This window comes from Entelurus aequoreus, linkage group LG05 (assembly GCF_033978785.1).
Source record: "Entelurus aequoreus isolate RoL-2023_Sb linkage group LG05, RoL_Eaeq_v1.1, whole genome shotgun sequence".
NCBI lineage: Eukaryota > Metazoa > Chordata > Actinopteri > Syngnathiformes > Syngnathidae > Entelurus > Entelurus aequoreus.
Genome location: NC_084735.1, coordinates 26761016 through 26783057, shown reverse-complemented (window position 1 = coordinate 26783057; position 22042 = coordinate 26761016). Strand labels below are relative to the sequence as shown.

Below are 22042 nucleotides of genomic sequence, written 5' to 3'. Positions count from 1 at the left end.
GATGCTTTGTTGTATCTTCCACGTCAAGTCAGCCTGTTCCCGTGCTTTTGTGTACCTTTTTAACACGTTTACTCTTTTATCTCTTTCATCTCTGACACCGTAGCTGTGGCTGGTGTCACCTCCCTGTTCCTACTGCCTGACATCAAAGAGCAGTCTTCAACCGTCTAAACTCGATTATACAATATTAAAGGCCTACTGAAATGAATTTTTATTTATTTAAACGGGGATAGCAGATCCATTCTATGTGTCATACTTGATCATTTCGCGATATTGCCATATTTTTGCTGAAAGGATTTAGTAGAGAACATCGACGATAAAGTTCGCAACTTTTGGTCGCTGATAAGAAAAGCCTTGCCTGTACCGGAAGTAGCGTGACGTCGCAGGTTGAAGGGCTCCTCACATTTCCCCATTGTTTACACCAGCAGCGAGAGCGATTTGGACCGAGAAAGCGACGATTACCCCATTAATTTGAGCCAGGATGAAAGATTCGTGGATGAGGAACGTGAGAGTGAAGGACTAGAGTGCAGTGCAGGACGCATCTTTTTTCGCTCTGACCGTAACTTAGCTGGCTCATTGGATTCCACACTCTCTCCTTTTTCTATTGTGGATCACGGATTTGTATTTTAAACCACCTCGGATACTATATCCTCTTGAAAATGAGAGTCGAGAACGCGAAATGGACATTCACAGTGACTTTTATCTCCACGACTATACATCGGCAAAGCACTTTAGCTACGTAGCTAACGTGATAGCATCGGGCTTAACTGCAGATAGAAACAAAAGAAATAAACCCCTGATTGGAAGGATAGACAGAAAATCAACAATACTATTAAACCATGGACATGTAACTACACGGTTAATGCTTTCCAGCCTGGCGAAGCTTAACAATGCTGTTGCTAACGACGCCATTGAAGCTAACTTAGCTACGGGACCTCGTCAGAGCTATGATAAAAACATTAGCGCTCCACCTATGCCAGCCCTCATCTGCTCATCAACACCCGTGCTCACCTGCGTTCCAGCGATCGACGGCGCGACGAAGGACTTCACCCGATCATCGATGCGGTCGGCGGCTAGCGTCGGATAACGCGTCTGCTATCCAAGTCAAAGTCCTCCTGGTTGTGTTGCTGCAGCCAGCCGCTAATACACCGATCCCACCTACAGCTTTCTTCTTTGCAGTCTTCATTGTTCATTAAACAAATTGCAAAAGATTCACCAACACAGATGTCCAGAATACTGTGGAATTTTGCGATGAAAACCGAGCTTTTTGTATTGGATACAATGTGTCCGAATACTTCCGTTTCAACGATTGACGTCACGCGCATACGTCATCATACATAGACGTTTTCAACCGGAAGTTTAGCGGGAAATTTAAAATGTCACTTTATAAGTTAACCCCGCCGTATTGGCATGTGTTGCAATGTTAAGATTGCATCATTGATATATAAACTATCAGACTGCGTGGTCGGTAGTAGTGGGTTTCAGTAGGCCTTTAAAAAGGCAGTTATTGTGGCGGATTTACTTCCGCATATAAAAAAAACATGTAATATAGTATTTTTATTTTTATTTAAATGCTGTTTACTGGCTCCATCCAAGCTCCTGTCCTTCAAGTGTAAACCTAAAGGCGCTCGCGAGTCTCGGACGGGCCTCTGATTGGTCGCCCGTCCGGCAGGGGGCGGGCTTAGCGGCGAGGGGGCGTTTAACAAAACCAGCGTCCACGCCGACACGAGAACTCATTCACGACGGATTTTGTGTGACTGACACAACCTTCCTGTTTCTGTGACGCGATTTGTTGGCTTTTTCTTTTACTATTTCTTAGTAAACCGCGTAGAACTTCACGGTAAAGTTGTTGTTTTTGTCCTCGCACAACCGTACCTGAGTTGTGTACGTGTGTTTGTGTGTGCCGCGTCCACCATGGATTTGGTGTGGATTGTGGGCTGCCTGGTGAGCTTGTGCGCCTGGCTCGCTTCTGCCGAGCGCCACAGCGTGTTCTGGAACAGCACAAACCCAAAGTAAGTGTTGTTGGGTTTTTTTTGTAACTATTTTTCATACTCAACTTTACCTCACGCACATACGCTGCATATTTCCACGCCGCGTCCTGCATATGCAATGAATTTGCGATGCGAGCAATAGGCTGCTGTTGTCATGATAATACAAATCTGTAGGGAGCCTCTCAACTCCTTCTACCCCCTCCCTCCTCTGATTAGTTTTTTTTTCTTCTTCTTTTTTTCTTTTTTGCCGTTTTTTAAGCTCCAACCTGTTATTATGATGTTGTTTTCCCGCACAGCGTTGCCCAACCTGTCCAGATTTTAATCCCTTTCACAATGTGCGATAAGTTGCCTCACGTCTGCAAAAACAAGCCACACTTTGGAGGGAAGAAAGCTGCTTAAGACTGATGGAGGTGTGTGTGTGTGTGTGTGTGTGTGTGTGTGTGTGTGTGTGTGTGTGTGTGTGTGTGTGTGTGTGTGTGTGTGTGTGTGTGTGTGTGTGTGTGTGTGTGTGTGTGTGTTCTGGCAATGCTTACTTAATGGGGACATCGCTCTGTTTACACCAGTGGTTCTTAACCTGGGTTCGATCAAACCCAAGGGCCGTGGTTCTCAAATGGGGGTACGCACTTGAAGGTATGCCAATGGGTACGTGAGATTAAAAAAAAAAAAGTTTGTCAAAAAGAACTGTGAAAAGAAATGCAACAATGCAATATTCAGTGTTGACAGCTAGATTGTTTTGTGGACATGTGTAACAGGGTCAAGTATGTCTTGTAAATAATGTATTTTATAATACTTTATTATTGTTATAATTTACACAAAATGTGTAAGTTGCATGAATATTGTGGAACCATTGTTTCATTGTCCCTCCTACTGCAATAATTACTGTGACACCTGTCTTTTTATATGCGTTGGACACGCCTTCCAACTTCCCTTTTGTCCACGATAACGGAAGAGGTAGGCGTGCGTGTTTCTGTCATGTTAAGAATTTAAGTTCACTATCTTTTTCATTATTATATTTGTGTAGGGGCTCGGCGATGGGAAAAAAAAGGTTATTGACGACAATTGTATGTTGTGCATTATCAGGTATGCTTATTTCACTGTCGTACGTAAGCCCTTTTGTCTACGATAACGGGAGAGGGGCTCGACGATGGAAAAAAGTTATTGACGACAATTTTATATTGCGTGTTATCAGTAAAGTGCAGCTGAGCAATCCATGGTGTTGGTCGTGTTCCATAAAAGCCACACAACGCAGAGGAAAAGACCACCGGTTACACATGTTCCATAAATATTGATGTTTTAAAGATTTCTTTTTTTGTGAAGAAATGTTTAGAATGAAGTTCATGAATCCAGATGGATCTCTATTACAATCCCCAAAGAGGGCACTTTAAGTTGATGATTACTGCTATGTGTAGAAATCTTTATGTATAATTGAATCACTTGTTTATTTTTCAACAAGTTTTTAGTTATTTTTATATCTTTTTTTCCAAATAGTTCAAGAAAGACCGCAACAAATTAGCAATATTTTGCGCTGTTATACAATTGAATATATCAGAAACTGATGACATAGTGCTGTATTTTACTTCTTTATCTCTTTTTTTCAACCAAAAAAGCTTTGCTCTGATTAGGGGGTACTTGAATTAAAAAATTTTTTCACAAGAGGTACATCACTGAAAAAAGGTTGAGAACCACTGCCCTAGGGGTTCGGTGAGTCGGGCTCAGGGGTTCGTCGGAGGTCAAGACACACCCGACTCATCGTGCAAATAAAAACTTCTCCCTATCGGCGTATTTCGGATACGGCAACAGCAGAAGTCACACTGATTTGCAGGTGTGTAATTTGTTGTGAGTTTATGCACTGTGTTGGTTTTGTTCTTTGAACAAGGTGATGTTCATGCACGGTTCATTTTGTGCACCAGTAAAAAAAACATGGTAACACTTTAGTATCGGGAACATTTTCACCATTAATTAGTTGCTTATTTACATGCAAATTAGTAACATATTGGCTCTTAACTCGTCAATATTAAGGCCTTATTATAATCCTAACCCTAACCAAATAACTCTAAATTAAGTCTTTGTTACTTAGAATATGTTCCCCATACTAAAGTGTTACCAAAAACATATAACTTTGTCTTGAATTTGAAAAAATTGTTTTTTATTTTTCACTAAAGAAGGGTTCGGTGAATGCGCATATGAAACTGGTGGGGTTCGGTACCTCCAATAAGGTTAAGAACCACTGGTTTACACAGTCACCTTTAGGGGACCTCTGACGGTATGGGGACAAAAAAACAGGTCTCCTAAAGGGAAACCTTTTTAAATGATAGTCTGATCCATTCTGAAGATGCATAAGTGTTTCAAATATTGGTAAAAGAGAACATTAATTTTCTTGAAAAGTGAAACATTTCTGTATTTCCTGGCATTAATAGTGCTGTGATTCTGTATGGTATCCATCCTTAGTTAAAACTAATATATTTTTCCAAAAACTAAATCTGGTTTAGTGTTCCTTAGGATGACATTTTCATACAGCATGATTATAAAACATTATTACCTTAAAGTATGATTCAGAATCTATATATAGTAGTTGGAGTTGCAGACAACTTCATTACTGCTAAATAGCAGTTGTCAGTAATGTCACAGAAGATGCAGGATTTGCTTTAACATTTAAGTGGTGAAACTTCTTATAAGAAGACAGCTGTAGTGCTGTATTCTGAGGATCATATCTTATTTAATTTGATTTTTTTTTTAAATGGTCCTCAGTAGTCACGTACAAATTTGTGTAAATTATGCAAAATTATTTAAATTTGGTCCCCATGAACCATATTAACTTATTTTCCCAAGGGTCCCCAGTAAGAATGATCAGTACATTACTTCATCAATCCAGAGATTTAAAGACGTGTATGAGCTAACTGGGCAGTGGCCATTTTACCTGCTTTTTTTTATGCCTCCACAACCCGTAGAAAGAGTGGTCCCCACAAGTGATGATCAAAAACTTGGTCCCCATTCCAAATGATAACCAGTATGTGTGTGTGTGTGAGAGTGTGTGGGTGGGTGGGTGGAGAGGGAGTGTTGAAGTTCAGGGTGGTCATGGTTTACATTGTAACAATTGGATTATTGTGTGTTTTTTAGTGCGTTTGTGTGTCCATGTGGTGGTGGTGATGTTTATAGTCATAAGGAGAAAATGCACATTTTTTGCCGTTTTTATAAGTCTTTTCTCACTGGACCATAAAGACAACATAACAGACGTCAGTAAACGTGGGTGCATATGCAAAAGTGCAATATGTTTATCTGTAGACTAAAAGTATTTTATTGCTCTTTTATCCCAGCACTACAACGAGCTAATGCAACAAAATGTTGTTCTTATCTGTACTGTAAAGTTCAAATTTGAATGACAGTTAGGGAGTCTAAGTCTAAAGTTTTCTGCGGTACTCATGCAACGTTTTTAGCAGGGTTGTCATTATTTTTACTCTGACCTTTAGATCAGGGGTGTCAAACTCATTTTAGCTCGGCGGCCCCATGGAGAAAAATCTACTCCCAAGTAGGCCGGACTGGTAAAATCACGGCACGATAACTTCAAAATGAAGACAACTTCAGATTGTTTTCTTTGTTTACAAATAGAACAGGCACATTCTGAAAATGTACAAATCATAATGTCGTTGGGGTTTTTTACACTTACATGTTGCGGTTAATAGTATTCTACCTTTATTTGTCGTTATTTATACTTTCTGAATAAGTTATGTGATAATGTTCATCAGTCAACTCATTTGTGTTAATTTTCAATATATCAAGATAACAAAATATCAAAATCAAATTACAGGATGTTATTTATGTAGTTTTCCTTGACTGGTGCACTAACTTCATGTGATTTATTTTTTTACATATGTAGCATAATCTACAAAGATACAAAGAATTGCTATTGCGACATCTAGTGGACACATTTGAACATTTCGGCTCATTTTTATACTTACAAAACTCATCCTGCGGGCCGGATTGTACGTTTGACACCCCTGTCTGAGATGTTGACTTTTAATTCAGCTTTCATACACAAAATGCTTATATTTACCTTGTCTGAGATGTTGACTTTTAATTCAGCTTTCATACACAAAATGCTTATATTTACCTGACGATGGACTCTGTTAAACATGTTAAAAGGGCATTATTTGGTGCACAAACTACTCTTGCATGAAGGGAGGAATGTACAATAAAGAGTCTTTCAAGTATGATGTTCAAATTGCATGTTGTACGTGTATTGTCCAAGAAAAATGTACATGATCACTGCATTAAAATAAAATGCTATGGTGTGCACACCAAATAAGGCTATTTTAACATATTTAGTGTATCCTAACATCTGTGAACATTAAATAAAATGCAGAATAATGCATTTGCCATGATTTATGAGGTAACACACACACATACAGTACAGGCCCAAAGTTTGGGGACACCTTCTCATTTCAATGCGTTTTCTTTATTTTCATGACTATTTACATTGTAGATTGTCACTGATGGCATCAAAACTATGAATGAACACATGTGGAGTTATGTACTTAACAAAATAAAGGTGAAATAACTGAAAACATGTTTTATATTCTGGTTTCTTCAAAATAGCCACCCTTTGCTTTAATTACTGTTTGTTTTGCACACTCTTGGCATTCTCTCGATGAGCTTCAAGAGGTAAGTCGCCTGAAATGGTTTTTACTTCACAGGTGTCGTAGTTTTGATGCCTTCAATCAATCATCAATCAATGTTTATTTATATAGCCCTAAATCACAGGTGTCTCAAAGGGCTGTACAAGCCACAACGACATCCTCGGTACAGAGCCCACATACGGGCAAGGAAAACTCACCCCAGTGGGACGTCAATGTGAATGACTATGAGAAACCTTGGAGAGGACCGCATATGTGGGTAACCCCCCCCCCCCCCCAGGGGAGACCGAAAGCAATGGATGTCGAGTGGGTCTGACATAATATTGTGAAAGTCCAACACATCAGCGAAAGTCCAGTCCATGGTAAATAGTCATGAAAAGGAAGAAAACGTATTGAAATGAGAAGGTGTGTCCAAACTTTTGGCCTGTACTGTATGTGTGTGTGTGTGTGTGTGTGTGTGTGTGTTTGTGTGTTACCTCATAAATCATGGAAAATATGTTATTCTGCATTTTCTTTAATGTTAACAGATGTTAGGATACACAAAATATGTTAAAATAGCATTATTTGGTGTGCACACCGCACAATTTATTTGAATGCGCTGATCATGTACATTTTTCTTGGACAATTGTGTGCCATTGTTGGATGGTGTTTACATTACATTGCATATTGGAAGAGCATGTGTGTCTTTTACATGATACATCGTGATAAATGTGCATTATTTAGCTTGTGTATGGTGTATACATTGCATATTGTATGTGCATATATGTTTTACTCAAAAAATCATGAAGCATGTGCATTATTCAGCATTCTAGTTAATGGTAGTAGATGTTTGGATGCATTAAACATGTTAAAATGCCATTACATTGTGTGCATGTTATGACAGTTATGGTGTTTACATTCATTAGATGGAATACTACACAGCAGAAATCCAGGTCATAGTTAAGATGTTAGAAGCCTGTATGTGTCGTCTATTGTACATTTTATATGTTAGGGTGCATTCAACGTTTAAAAATATTGTCTTTTTAGTGCAGTAATCATACATAAGAGGATTTTTATTTTTGTATTACCCTATTTTACGCTGTGTTGCTTCTGTGTTTACACGTGGTAGTTAAAAATGAGATGATTATAGGTGCATTTACATGTAATTTACGACATAATTCCAGCAAAATCAGATTTGTATGTGCGCCACGCATATATTAGATTGCAACGTGTGCTTTTCAAAGACTTCAAAGCCTCTTTAGGGTGGTTCTGTGTTCATTGGGTATAATGTTGCTGCTGTTTAGTTCTTGGCCACATCTACTAAACATCTCACAATGAGATCGGTGCTTATTTGCAACATGTGCTACCTCCCCCCAACACATATAATGATGTGCATATGTGTCATTATGTTGCTGCTGTGTTTACATTAGTGTGACGGACCCCTAAAGGTTAATTGCTTCATATTTTCAGTGTTACCCACGTGACTCACAATAGAGCGTGATGAAATATCTTTTGCAATATCCTCTTCACCTGCAACCCCTTTAAATCAAGAGCTATCACAAGTAGTGGGGGTGTTCATATTTCAGGTGACAAGACGAGCAATAATGGCTCGTGACAGAGACCGAGTAGGTAACTTGAGGCCTGCCCAGTGGGTCGGTCACGCCGTGTGAGGCGAGTAAAGAGAGATGGATGCTGAGGGGAGGAGAAATTGGAGTCCAAATTATCCAAGTTAGGGGGCCACTCTAAATAAGTGGGGGTCAATTAGACTAGTTGTGGATTGGCGGTGTTTTTAAGTTGACACAATGCAAACAATCACTGCTAGACAGCTAGTTTATCACACACGTGCTAGTTTAACCCTTACAGCATACTGGGGACATGTTTTACTCTGCAGTTAACATAAGCAACTTTATCTTTATGTTAAGGTTTTATTGAGTACCACTGCTCTATCATTTGTAGTTATTTGTCCACCAGATGGCACTACATTTTCCTATTCAAAGCATGCAGCAAACTGATACAACTTTTACGGTTTTTGTTAGTATTTTTTTGCTGAAATAAGAATATTTATTTATATTTGGAATAATTTTGACACTTGGAAATAAATCCATCTATAATCCTCTGGGGACATAAGATATTAATTATTTTCAGAACCAAACAAAGTCCTAAAATTTTTGAAGGGCATAAAAACATTTAGAAAACTTTTTTTTTTGCTCTAGTTTCTCAATAGACTTCAATCCTAAACAATTACACAAATGTAATGGTTTTTTTTTTAATAGTTGAATGCCTTTTGATCGGAAAATGTTACAGGTTTAAATAAAATAACTCATGTTATACAAGTTTATACTAATTGTGACATAATTTGATCTAAAGGCCTTTTTTAATAGAAAATAAAATATAAATAAAAACGTTACATGTTTGGTATTTTTGTATAGGACTAAAGATGATTGAGGGTTTTGAGCAAGGAAGGATGAAACTATAAATGTTTTTATGCCCTTTGAAAAATGAAAGGGCAACTAACTGGCAGTTAGTTGGTCGTACGCCTGAGAAAAATTGGACATTGACATTTTTAAATATTCAACACAAAAAAAAACTTATTAGAACAAAATCTAAGTAAACTAAAAGTACATTTAACACAGAATTAATTTGACTCAGTGGACTGTGCTCTCTTTGTTCAGTTTAAGACATAAATAAAAAAGCAACAACTATGAGAGAGCGCCGTACCGTGGCGGCCATTCAAGGCGCCATCTTGGTTTGAGAAACAAGAGGGAAACATTAAAGAACACAAAGGACATAAATACACTAAAAGAGAACAGAGGTGATGCAACCAGCTGCCACTTCAGCGGCTCCATTACTACATACAGCTACAAAGTAAAACAACGGGAAAAAAACAAAAATGAGCAATAATAATACTTATTGCTCATATACGATTACACTTAGGGCTGCAACAACTAATCGATTATAAAAATAGTTGGCGATTCATTTAGTCATCGATTCGTTGGATCTATGCTATGCGCATGCGCAGAGGCTACTTTTTTTGTAATTAATTGCTTTTTTTAAATATATTTAATAAACCTTTATTTATAAACTGCAACATTTACAACCAGCTGAGAAACAATAATCAAAATAAGTATGGTGCCAGTATGCTGGTTTTTTTTCAATAAAATACTGGAAAGGATAGAAATGTAGTTTGTCTCTTTTATCCGATTATTAATCGATTCATTGAAGTAATAATCGACAGATTAATCGATTATCAAATTAGTTGTTAGTTGCAGCCCTAATTACACTATGCATATACACATCAGAACGGCACAAACAAAAACCTATTTCAACAGCCACATACATGGTTTCTTCAGTGCTCTGCTGTGTTCATGTATAATGGAGTAACACAAGACGAATGATGGCCAAAAATACTGTAAAAATGTACTGAAAGGGCAGAAAAGTCAGCTTTTGTCGCCTGACAAAATACACTTATCTTAAAATGAAAAGAATATGAAAATATATATTTTACTGCAGTTTTTTGCCATTAAGGTCAAATGCGTGAGGACCTCTTGGGGTTAATACAATATTCTCCCACCTGCACTTCCCAGAAAAGCATTCAGTGAAAATCCAAATCCCAGATGGAATTTTGGGACTGTAATCTGTCGCTTTGCTATTTTTATTTTCCTAGATGACTCTACCCCACCCCCCATCATCCACTACTCTTGGAGCACTTTTTAATCCCGCATATTCGCTGAAAAGCAAGCATGACTTTTAATTTGCCGCTTTCATTAAATCCAGCAATCGCTTTCTCCTTTGACCTGTTACTTGATACAGTGTGTTGACGTTTCTCTCCATCGACCCCCACCTCCTCCCAAGTGGATGGTTTCATCCCCGAACATGAGAGCTGTCATCCATCTAACTGATGTCAGATTGATCTCTTTGGGCCTCATTTCCCTTTAGCTGCACACACACACGCATTTCGTGGAGAGGCGCAGCTGGCTTCCTCGCCACAAATTGCGCGCTTGGACCCCGCCGCTGACTTCCAAGGTCGAGCTTTGCTTAATGACTACGTTGTTTTGGCCAAATCCTGTGTTTCCGCACTTCCTTTGTGCTTGACCAGGAACTTTTTAGTCAGCGGCACTTGCTGGTTCCCAGAAAGAGGCTCACCAGCGTGCGAAGGAGTGCCTCAGCTGATTGCAATGATTCACCGGCCCGCATACACATTAACACACTGGTCTCTGCTGAGCCCTCTGGACTGTGCAGTGTGAAGCAATAATCTGCTCATTCACAGCTTGTTTCTTCCACTTTTTTTTCCTGCTGACCAAGCACCGGTAGACCTCCTCCTCATCTTCATCCTCTTTGTACCGCTCTGTCCTTCACCCCGGAACCCTCCCAAACTCCCTTTTTGCTATCTTCTTGGCCAGCTTCCCTTTGCAATGTGCTGTGTTATTGGGTTAGTTTACTGATGACCAACTAATCTGTATGAATCTAGCCAGATGGGAAACGGTATAAACATTTCCTATCACGGTTATTGTGACCAAAATGATCAAGTTATTGTTGAATGTGCTCAAAAAGTACTTATACACACTGAAATCCTTTAACAAGGTTTTAGTTTTACATTCAGCATTTAATGGTGCATTCCATTTGTACTGGGAATTTGGAATTTCTAAGTTCCTATTCGGAAAGTTCAACTGGAACGCCCCCCGAGGTCGAACTTCCCACTCGGAAAGTCGGCGCATTAGCTTCAAAGATGACTGCGCTTATTGTAAACAATGATATGCACTGCTATATTATCCGTTATTAGCACTTCTAAATCTAAATACCATGTATTGTTGGACGTTTATATATGGTTATGTTACTGTAATGTAAACATGTGGTGTATAGGTTCTACATTGCTAGGGATAGCGGCTGTGTTTTCCTCTTCATCCACAGCCATCCTCCATTTTTTCCCATACGTTGTTTCAGTGTTTCCCATAAACTGCCAAGATACCTGTGGCGGTGGGGGCGTGGCTATGGGCGTGGTCACCATGACATCATCGATTAATTTGCATAATTTACTACAAAGATATGATTTTCTCTAAAAAGGCTAAAAAAAATGTATACTTACTAATTAATAATAACAGTTTTGTTTTAAACGTCCATCCATCCATCCATCCATTTTACAATATAATTACAACACTTTATGTACATATTTATATACAGATTTGAACAATAAGTTATTCACTGAAATATATGTATTAATTGTGGTTCTTACAAAAAATATATCTTATGAAAATATAAAAGCTAAAATGTCTCATAAAGCTCTGCCCCTTTAATTAGTGCATACTAAATAATTTAACTTTAGCCTACTACTACAACCATATTATTTACTAGCAACATAAAGTGAAACAGAGGCAGGGGTGTCCTGCCACAGTCAGTAACAAATAAACAGAAAACAGTAGTGTTGGTAGATAGACACAGAGTTTCATCAAACATCTGATCCACTGAACAAAGCGCTCCAAAAATCTTGATCCTACACTTCTCTTTTGTAAAGTAAATCTGACCAGCCGATATGGGCATCTACATCAACTATATGATTTGCCTGAGAAGCTTGACAGAACACAAAATAAATAAATAAAACAAATTTTAAAAAAACACTTTTTTTTCTTTTTTGTGGCGGCCTTGATTCTTTCGTGGCGGGCCGCAACAAATAAATGAATGTGTGGGAAACACTGTGTTTATATTTAGACAAAGTAAGCACAAGAATAGCTTTCATGGATGTGGCCATCTTGATTTCCGACCTCGTAACAGGAACACTTACAACTCGTCTGTGACCTCGTTCCCAGCTCCGACTTCCGAGGTAAATGGAAAGCTTCATTGGCTTGCTAGCAATTTTTGCACTAGATGCTTCTTTAGGAAATGAGCAATATCACCGTTTAAGTTTTTCAAAGTGTGGTAATCAAGCACGGTTTTACGATCAGCAAAATTTTAGCCACTATAGCTCACTTAGCAAAAAACGCTACCTGGCGTCCAAGTGGCTTTATCTCCGTGAATATCAAGATTCTAAAATGTATTTACCTTCTATATTTACCTTCCAGCCACCCAGTCATATAACAAGCAAAATCGCTATCTTACTAGTTTACGATAGCTATGTATTAAAGGGGCTGTTTGCAACCTCTACGCAGATCCCGAGGGGATGCTAACTTGTGTTGTACCCCACCCTCCTCGGGGTTTTAACACAAAATTATGTAAACTACACCCATGCGTAACACACCCCCATGCTCATTAGCTTTGTGTCAGTTAATGATAGCGATTTAGAATGTGAAATGGTAATGGTAACAGTCTGCAAAATTTTAGCCACTATAGCTAGGGATGATGCTCGAAACCGATTTTCCCGGTTGTTCGATAAGAAAAGAACCGAGTCCTCGGACTCAAATCCCTTTTTGAGAACCGGTACCCGTTATCGAGACCACTATAGTAAAGAAAAACAGTTGGTTCTTTATTCGAATCCCTGGGAACGAATCCCGTCCCGACAAGAAATGCCCCGTAGGACATCACAAGAAATGACGTCACGTAGCTCAGTCATTTGTCACGGTGGGGTGCAGCGCACTGCGGTTCGTTCTCCCGGGACGCAAAACTGACGGCTCCGGACGAAAGCGTGCAGGTTGGAGATGATTTATTTCTCATAAATCATACACATTACAACAGACAGGAACGAAACAAAAGGAAAGCGTGCCGTGTCTTAACATTGCAACACATGCCAATAAGGCCGGGTTAAATTTCCCGCAAAACTTCCGGTTGAAAACGTCTATGTATGTTGACGTATGCGCGTGACGTCAATGGTTGAAACGGAAGTATTCGGACACCATTGTATCCAGTACAAAAAGCTTGGTTTTCATCGCAAAATTCCACAGTATTCTGGACATCTGTGTTGGTGAATCTTTTGCAATTTGTTTAATGAACAATGAAGACTGCAAAGAAGAAAGCTGTAGGTGGGATCGGTGTATTAGCGGCTGGCTGCAGCAACACAACAAACCCCCGAAGTGCACAAAACAACTAAGGAAGTCCAAAACTAACAGAACATAACTAAACAAAACATGATCCGACAAATATATACATCATTTACTGACCTCTTTATAATAAAATATCTGTGAATTAGTATATACAACAGTTTTGTAATATATAATTAATTAATTCAGTCATTATTAATATACTGAGATGAAGAATATCTTATTTTCAATAAGGTTGAAAGTATTTCTCATTATTCTTCAACTTTGTTCTTTGTACTTTGTAAGCACTATTCATTTGAACAACCTCTTAAAGTGGATCATATCAGTACAATGTTTAACTTCTTTACTTAATCCATGCCATCATTTAATTCCACATCATTTTAGCTGTTTGCAATTTTACCAAATCATCGATCTTTAATATTTTTGACTCAATAAATAAAGTGTTTGTATGTTCTCTATATCCAACATTATGTATCAGTCTAATTGATCTTTTTTGTAACACTGTTAATGAATGTAGTGCACATTTGTAGTTATTTCCCCACATTTCTGCACAATAACTCAGATATGGTAATACAGCAGTAGAGAATGTGAAGTGATTTATTAAACCAAATACTGTGTGTTTTTTTCCATATACAACAACCTATCTGGACTCGATAAGAGAATCGATAAGGAATTGGTTCGATAAGAGGATTCGATAATAGGCTCGAACTCGATAATTTCTTATCAAACATCATCCCTAACTATAGCTCACAAGCAAAAACACTACCTGGCGTCCAAGAGGCTTCATCTATGTGAATTTCAAGATTCTAGAATGTATTTACCTTCTATATTTTTTAGCCAGTTATCTACTTAGCCAGCCACCCAGTCATATAACAAGCAAAATCGCTATCTTACTATCTTTCTATTGCTATGTACTATGGGACTGTTTGTAACCTTTACGCAGATCCCGAGGGGATGCTAACTTGTGTTGTACCCCGCCGTCTTCCGGGTTTTAACACAAAATGACGTAAACTACACCCATGCGTAACACACCCCCATTAGCTCATTAGCATTGTGTGTGTGGTCAGTTAATGATAGCGATTTAGCAAAGTTTAGCTACTGACGTTAGCTATCATTGAATGTATATTCAATTATAACAATAACATGAGTGCTTCTCTTGCACTGTGTTTTTGTATTTGCAAGCACTGTATGGCGTGTATGATGCGCCGAATGATGAGCTTAAAATCCAGGCTAATTATTGGCACAACAGAGAGTTTTGTTTTCATTTTAATTGGTAATTGAGAAAAATATTTAAAAATATTTTGTTTTGTTTGTTAGACCACTAACGGTAACATAAGCTATTAGTGTTCTTGTTATATGTTTTGGTTAGGAAAATATATCTGAGCAAGATGCAAACACCTCTTTATTCAATATTCTGTATTTAACTTACTAACTTAGAAACTTTGCCATCTAGCTGTACAGATAATGTAGATTTATGTATGGATTTCAAAAGTTTTAACGAGTAGGGTCCCCAGCTAGCTAGCCACTCAGCCATCCAACAAGCAGGGGTGCTTTTTTTACTAGCATTTTATTGCTATAATTTTGAAGATTCTTTTATCAGTTTGGCGGCTCTTGAAAATGAGCTATCTTAGTAACCCTATTTATCAAGAGTTTCAAGACTACTATGTATGGCAAGGCAAGGCAGTTTTAATTTAATGGCACAATTCATACACAAGGTGCTTTACATAATTAAAAACTCAACATTTTAGAAACAATGTAAACCCATCTACCTTTAACTACTGAGCTACCACACTAACAAGCTAACGAGCGACCTAGCTATTATAATAACGGCTTGGATTAATCATTGCATTTTTCTATTAACCTTATCCTTACCATTGTGACAAGCATAGTAGCTACCATACTAGCTTTCTATCAGTTGATTTTGAAGATTTTTGAGTGTTTTAGCTTACTCTCGATCTAAGCTAAGTATCTTACTAAGATTTTTCTGTAGCCTTGGAGGTTTGCTGCCTGCTGAGTGCTATCTTATAGTATTTTAGCGGTGTTGACCCAAACAAGGGAGTTATTTCAGGTATGTTTCGACCCTCTGAGGGATTATCTTTGCATTTAACCACCCAATATGGACGCTTTTTGTGATTCCTCCCATACAAATTAGGGAGCGGTCTTCACGGTGCGCCCCAGAAAGAGAATGCTAACTGCTGTGACTGATTGGAGGTCAAGGGTCAGCATGTGATGAAGTGGCTCAGCCTCTATCAGTCTGTCAGTCATTCGGGCTCGGCGGTGGTCCCTGGGAAAGTCTCCTGGTCCCCGCCGCCCCCCACAGCCCCGCCATCTCCGCCACCCTTTTGCCAGCTTTTATCTGCACCTTACAAGCTGTCCCTTTTCAGTCTATTATTTCCTTGCACCCGAGGCCGCCTCTGTGAGAGCGGGGAACGAAGGGAAGCGGTCTAAGAGGTGTGGAATTTTCTTAGCAGTTCTTGGCACCCGTGGTGATCCGTCACAAGGCACTTTCCCCCTCGGGCTTTTCAACTTCCATCCTCTGAAAAGCCACTCTAGTCCTTCTCTGCAAATTGTCCCGTCTACATATGAGGTAGAGATGGTCTGGGAATACAAAAGACTTACTTGCCCTCGATGCATGTGTGCCTACTTCCTGTAAAGATAAAAGATAAGATGGAAGCAGTGATTTGATTTGTGATTAGGTGGACACTATGGATTTCCAAGTAACCTTAAGCTATGTGCGTCAAAAGAATTTATTTTGACGTGTATTTTGACGTCACTTCCCTGGCTGCACTCCCACCTCCCCCTTCCTTCGCCATTCTCTCTGCAAATTCCGAAGACTATTTCATCTTTTGCCTTGCATTGTCTGTCCCACTCCCCTCCTGCTACGCTTAATCTGCCTCTGCAATCTGTCTGATGAATTCAATCTGGGCTGGAGATTGTCGAAACGGATGTAATCGTCTCTCTTATGGGCTCAGTGGCCATTGATGTTCTGTATGTTGTTGTCTTCTATCAGTAAACATTTGTAGGAATGACATTGGCGGCCATGTTGATGCTTTTTAATCATTCCAATGCATCAGGTATTGTATTGCTAGGTAGCGAATCAGGCCAAAGGTTGTTCCTTGCAGCCGTAGCAAAAGTCTGTTGTGTGTTTCCCAGTAAGGCGCTTCCTGTCCACGTCTTTTCCCGGGAAAACTGCGTATCCTGTCTGTGGCGTAAACAATAGCGTTCTCACACATTTGGCAAGTCCATAAAAGTCGAGCAACAATTTCCCAAGTAGTTTAAACCCTGCATTCAGGGAGTAATAAGTAGATTAGCAGTGATTCATAGACTTTAATTGTTTTTTTTACTGTAAGTCTGATCTGGAATCCGCCTTTCTTGCCGTCAAATCCGTCTTGTCTCCATTTGGTTGTCAACTCGCCCATCCTCTTGTCTCCTTCTTATCTAGACACCAGACTTCCCTTCTAAGCTTTGACAGCGGGTCGGTCCCACAGAGAAAGACCACAAGAAGGGTCCCCAGTTTGTAAACAGCCATATGATTGTGGTACTAATCTAGAATTATACAGACGGGCTCAGATATTATCTTGTATTTGTTGCGTAAATAGAAAGACAGGCATTGTTTTGGCTATTGAGTAAACGTGACATCCATAGAGCTGCCAGAGGCAAAGTGTATCGTTGCCATCTGGAAGTAATAGCAACTCAGGCTCAGTGAAGCTTAGACCTCCACCAAGGACCTAATATGCTTGATTTCTGCATTGTTCAGTGATGAAATGGCAATAACGGCAACAAAATGTAATGGTTTCATCCTTGGATCATGACAACCCCTCACATAGTCTGCATTGATGACTTGTCTACATGGAAGAAGTTCACCCCACAACCCTCTGTTGGCTTCCCGATGGACTGGACTTTCACATTATCTATATTGTAACAATTAGGGCTGTGAGTCTTTGGGCAGAGCCCGATTCGATTTTTGGGGGTAACGATTCGATTCAGAATCTATTCTCGATTCAAAATCACTTATTTTTTAATAACATTGGGTACCAGTTCTATGATAAACAACATTACTCCATAATTCAAATAAACAGCTCTAATACATTTCTATATTATTTAAAATAAAAGCAATTTTGTGTGATAAAATCCTACCCAAACATGTGCTAAAGTCGCTGGACAGGACAGATTTGAGGGAATTTCTTTAATTATTTTTATTTTTTTAAAATCAATTTTGGATTTTTTTTTTTGATCGATTAAGTTTTGTTAGAAATAAAAATCATCATTAATTTGAATTAAATGTTTATTTGTATTAGTTTTTTGACACCCCTAGTAACAATTCAATAATTGTACCCACTCAGCATCCATTTCGGTCAACCTGGAGGGGGGTCTCCACATCTGCGATCCCTTCCCAAGGTTTCTTTTTATGCCCAGTTCAGACTTCTGAAGTTTTTCCTTGCCCGAATGTGGGTTCAGATCAGGGAATGTCGTGGTCTGTGAAGCCCTTTGAGGCACTTGTGATTAAGGGCAATATAAATAAATTGTGATTGATTGACTGATAGTCGTTTTTAGGTACATCCAAATGAAAAATCACCCCATTGTAAATGCTTTTGAAGACAGCTTAAAAGTTTTATAATCATGAGACAAATGGTCAATGACTTCAGGCTATTTAAGTGCTAAGGCCCACCCCAGCCCCCTGCAAAGACCAATCTTTTCTTAGGTGTTACCTTTGGGTAGAATTTGGTAAATATATAGTAGCACAGGAAAGAACGTCCTAATTGATTTGCATAACTGTAGCAATGGCAAGTGTTGTAGCAACAAGATAAACTTAATTTGGTTTCCTGTACTACCGGAACAACAGCCCGTTGCTACAGCAGTTTTTATGTGATTCTGCTAACCAACTGTTACAGTTCATCAAAGTAGAACCTTTTTAATACTGTTACATGCACATCATAGTGCCCGCAGGCTGAGTCTGTGTTTGTGCAGACAGTAGGCAAGTTTTATCTCGAGCAAATCGACCCAGCCAAATCGATATATTTGCTTCCTGAGCAATGCTGACCTTTCCGCTACAAATGTTTCCGGGGACTGTGACACAGTTGGAAAGAGCACGGGTATTAACCTAAGCATCCTTTAGATCCTGTAGATTCAGCCAATTATTTCCTTGCCGTCCCTAAAGCTTTGTCTGCGGAGTGAGCTCGCGTATTTGGACTCGGACTCGCGGACGGGATGACTGATGATCCTATCAGGCAAAGGTGGAACGACAGGCAGAGCGAAACCAGATTGAAATCGATCGCAGGAAGTCGCAGAAGGAGTACAATATTATGTTAAAAGAGGAAGTCAAAAGAGCGTATTTGTTCCCATGGCGACCAGGCCCACGTCACATTGTTGGCCTGCCTTTGCAAACAGTGGGCAGAAGAAAGTTGCATTTTTGGAATACCAACCGGGTCGGGTTGTGATTGGCTCAGCGGGTCTGGCGTGGGGGGTGAGTTGAGACAAGTTGGGGGGGATCTGGTGTGCTTATTGAGTGATGAAAGCAGGACAGCGAGTGGGAGGAGATGAGTGGCAGTGATGGATGGAGACCAGGAACATTAAACAGCAGCGGCCTTCAGGATAGCTCTACTTTTTCTCTCAGATGTCACGTCCTTTACAGCGATTACATCCACAAATAAACTGCTCCCTTGTGTCCAATTAATAACAATCACAGGGGCTGTTAACACTACACACTTAATCAACACAAAATGGGGAAAAATACAATCTCTAATGGCCACATTATTGAAAACAGTTGCCCTTTATGATAAACACTTACTTTGTTTACCATATTTGCTGAACACAACCAAGACAACATGTTTTTCCTTTCATGCTTTCAATGCTCCTTATTTACTTTACAAATGTGTAACTCCCACAAAAAGTGACAAAACGTATTCAAAACAGTTTGTTTCTTTACAAAGTGGCATCGCCAACGAAAGGCCCGTCATGCATGTTACAGGGTTTTTGCCACAATTTTTTACTGGTTAAAGTAAATAATAATTTTGACAACCTGACAATCCTTAAGTGAAGTGAAACTTTTTAAAAACCATGAAGAAAAACATTTCCCGTCTTAAACATACCTTTTTCTTCGTGTGGAAAAACATCGCCAGCTTGTGGCCTGGCATGTAAATCCCAGTGTACTTTTTGTAGTTTGGTGTGAACGAGGACCATTTGTCATTTGTATATGAAGTGCAACTTGTACAAAGTGTATAGAAAAAACATATTCAAATAATAAGTGCCCTGTTAGCGTTACTCTAGATGACCAACTAGTGGTCTGGCATGCAAATTACCGTGCTTTTATTTGTTTTTTCAGCTCTGTTAGCGTTACTCTAGATGGCCAACTAGTGGTCTGGCATGCAAATTACCGTGCTTTTATTTGTTTTTTCAGCTCTGTTTTATGTCAGACCTTGTTTTTACTTTGTTTGTTGTCATTTTCAACACAAACTCGGCTGTGAAGTCGTGTACATTAGCGATAGATAAAAGTACCACCCTACTTTTCCCACCCCTCGCCCTCCTACACCCTCATTGGGCCTCCCTGGTCCACTCTAAGCCCCCTCCCTCAGCATTAAGCAGGGTCTGGTGCTGTTCAATGGACTGAGCCTGGCTTCTGGTCCAGCCAGTAATCCAGGCTTGGATCAGACGATTAGGAGGGTCCCCCCATCGCCTGCCCCCACCTACATTCCGGGTTCACTCATCCACAATGTAGGCCAGTCACCTTTTAAATCACATTAGTGGCAAGTGTAAAAGCCGGGATGAAAACAATCATGTTTGTGCTCGGTGGCCTTCACGTGGCCTTCACGCTCTTGTAGATTAATAAAGAATTGATCCTTCCATAGGGTTCCAGTCGGTATGAAACTCTCCAGTGCTGACTTGGCGGCCGTCGACCTTTTGATCCACGCAAGTCAGACCAGAGGGTGATGGATGGATGAAAAGAGCGGAGTAGAGGCGAAACAAGAAAGCGAAAAGCTGGCCGCCGAGATTAAAGAAGAGAGATTATACTCTCTTTGCTCCCGTGGAGGATCCAGTAAATCAGAAATTCCTTCCTCGCGGAGGAGGAACAGAGGCCTTGCATCCGTTTACCAAATTTGCACCGCGGCTTACGCACACTTGACCACCTGACATTCCTTCCGCGTTATTATGCAACTTATCACGGCGGATACTCGCCCCCTCCAGATTCCGCCGCGCGGAGTGGCTTTACATTTGTTAGCTTAAACCCTTTGACAAAAGCTAAGCCTCCCCTTTTGAAGTGCGCTACCCCGATCAGTTAATTAAGCTGATGATGCGGAGCTTCAATGGTGCGGCGTTAGAGGGGAACAAAAGGCAGCCGGCTAATTAAACTTATTTGCCATTAATAAAGAGGAGGGGCCGCATTAATGTGTGTATTGTGCCCTAAGTGAGTCACCGTATGAAACAGTGGCACTGATAACTAGCACTCACACACAGAAAAGTCCCACTGAGAGAAACTTCAAAAGCCATTCCCTAACTCGAGACCTTTGAACCCCCTGCTTGTCCCCACAAAACACTCACCCTAAAGGGGCTGGGAAGTGGTGAGCAAAAGGGCATAATTACCCCCTCCAGGGCAACTTTAATGCCCTTTTTTTGTGTTTTAATTGCACCCCCCCTCTGTGAAACACATTGGAAGCATACCCCTGGAAATCAGGACTGAAAGGAAAGAAGGGCAGGTTGTTTGTGTGTTTATAGTATTTGCAGGGAGATGATAACCTTGTCAGGCGAGAGCAGACGACAGTGTTTGTTCAATAGCGTTATCGATTCCACTGGAATTGAAAGTGGCAGCGGTCAAAACACTCCAGCGCCAATCTGGTAAACAGAGCGTGGCGGCAGATAAGCGCCGAGCAGACCCGACCATAACAAAATGATCATTACAGCGCCGCTCCCGAGTTTGTGCGGGGCCAGACTATCATCAAGTACAACGCGGTCCAGTCTGAGGGGGCTAATCTGATCATCGGCGTGAAGGCAGCGCAGTCAAGCGGCTAGAATGAAGCACGTCGGCAGCCCGGTTGGTTTGGAGCCACGGCGTCTGTGCTTGTCCCACCAAAGGGGCACCCCTTGGGAGACCCCAGGCAACAAACAAAAACAGCAGCTAACGAGGCACAGGAGCCGTGCACACTTTGATCGTTCGTCATGCATCTGGACCTTGTCACATGGGCACTGGTGGGGGTGGGATCATGCAGAGGTGTCGGTTTGGACCTCGAGACTTACAAAATGATATAATGTGTCCTCACTGTCCTGGGAGCCATCCTCTGCCATTGACATTGGTTATTCAGTTTATTTTGTTGCTATTACAAATCGCCCTCTTATTCAAAAAAAGGTTGTGTACTATCTCCTGATCTGTTTAGAACATCTACAGTGAAATTATCTTACGCAACATCAATCATCAAGATGGTATAACAATTGGAGGAATTAATGTTAACAACCTCAGATATGCAGATGACACTGTGCTGGTGGCAGA

General features: G+C 40.1%; 1 protein-coding gene across 1 annotated transcript in view; it reads left to right on the top strand.

Annotated features, from left to right (window-relative positions):
• Positions 1–1716: 1716 nt before the first annotated feature.
• Positions 1717–22042, top strand: part of efna1a (ephrin-A1a) — a 40643-nt gene continuing 20317 nt past the window's right edge. Inside the window, exon 1 of the mRNA XM_062047550.1 lies at positions 1717–2009. Coding sequence (XP_061903534.1) covers positions 1912–2009 — 98 coding nt within the window. The 5' untranslated portion in view covers positions 1717–1911. The remainder of the gene's footprint in view (positions 2010–22042) is intronic.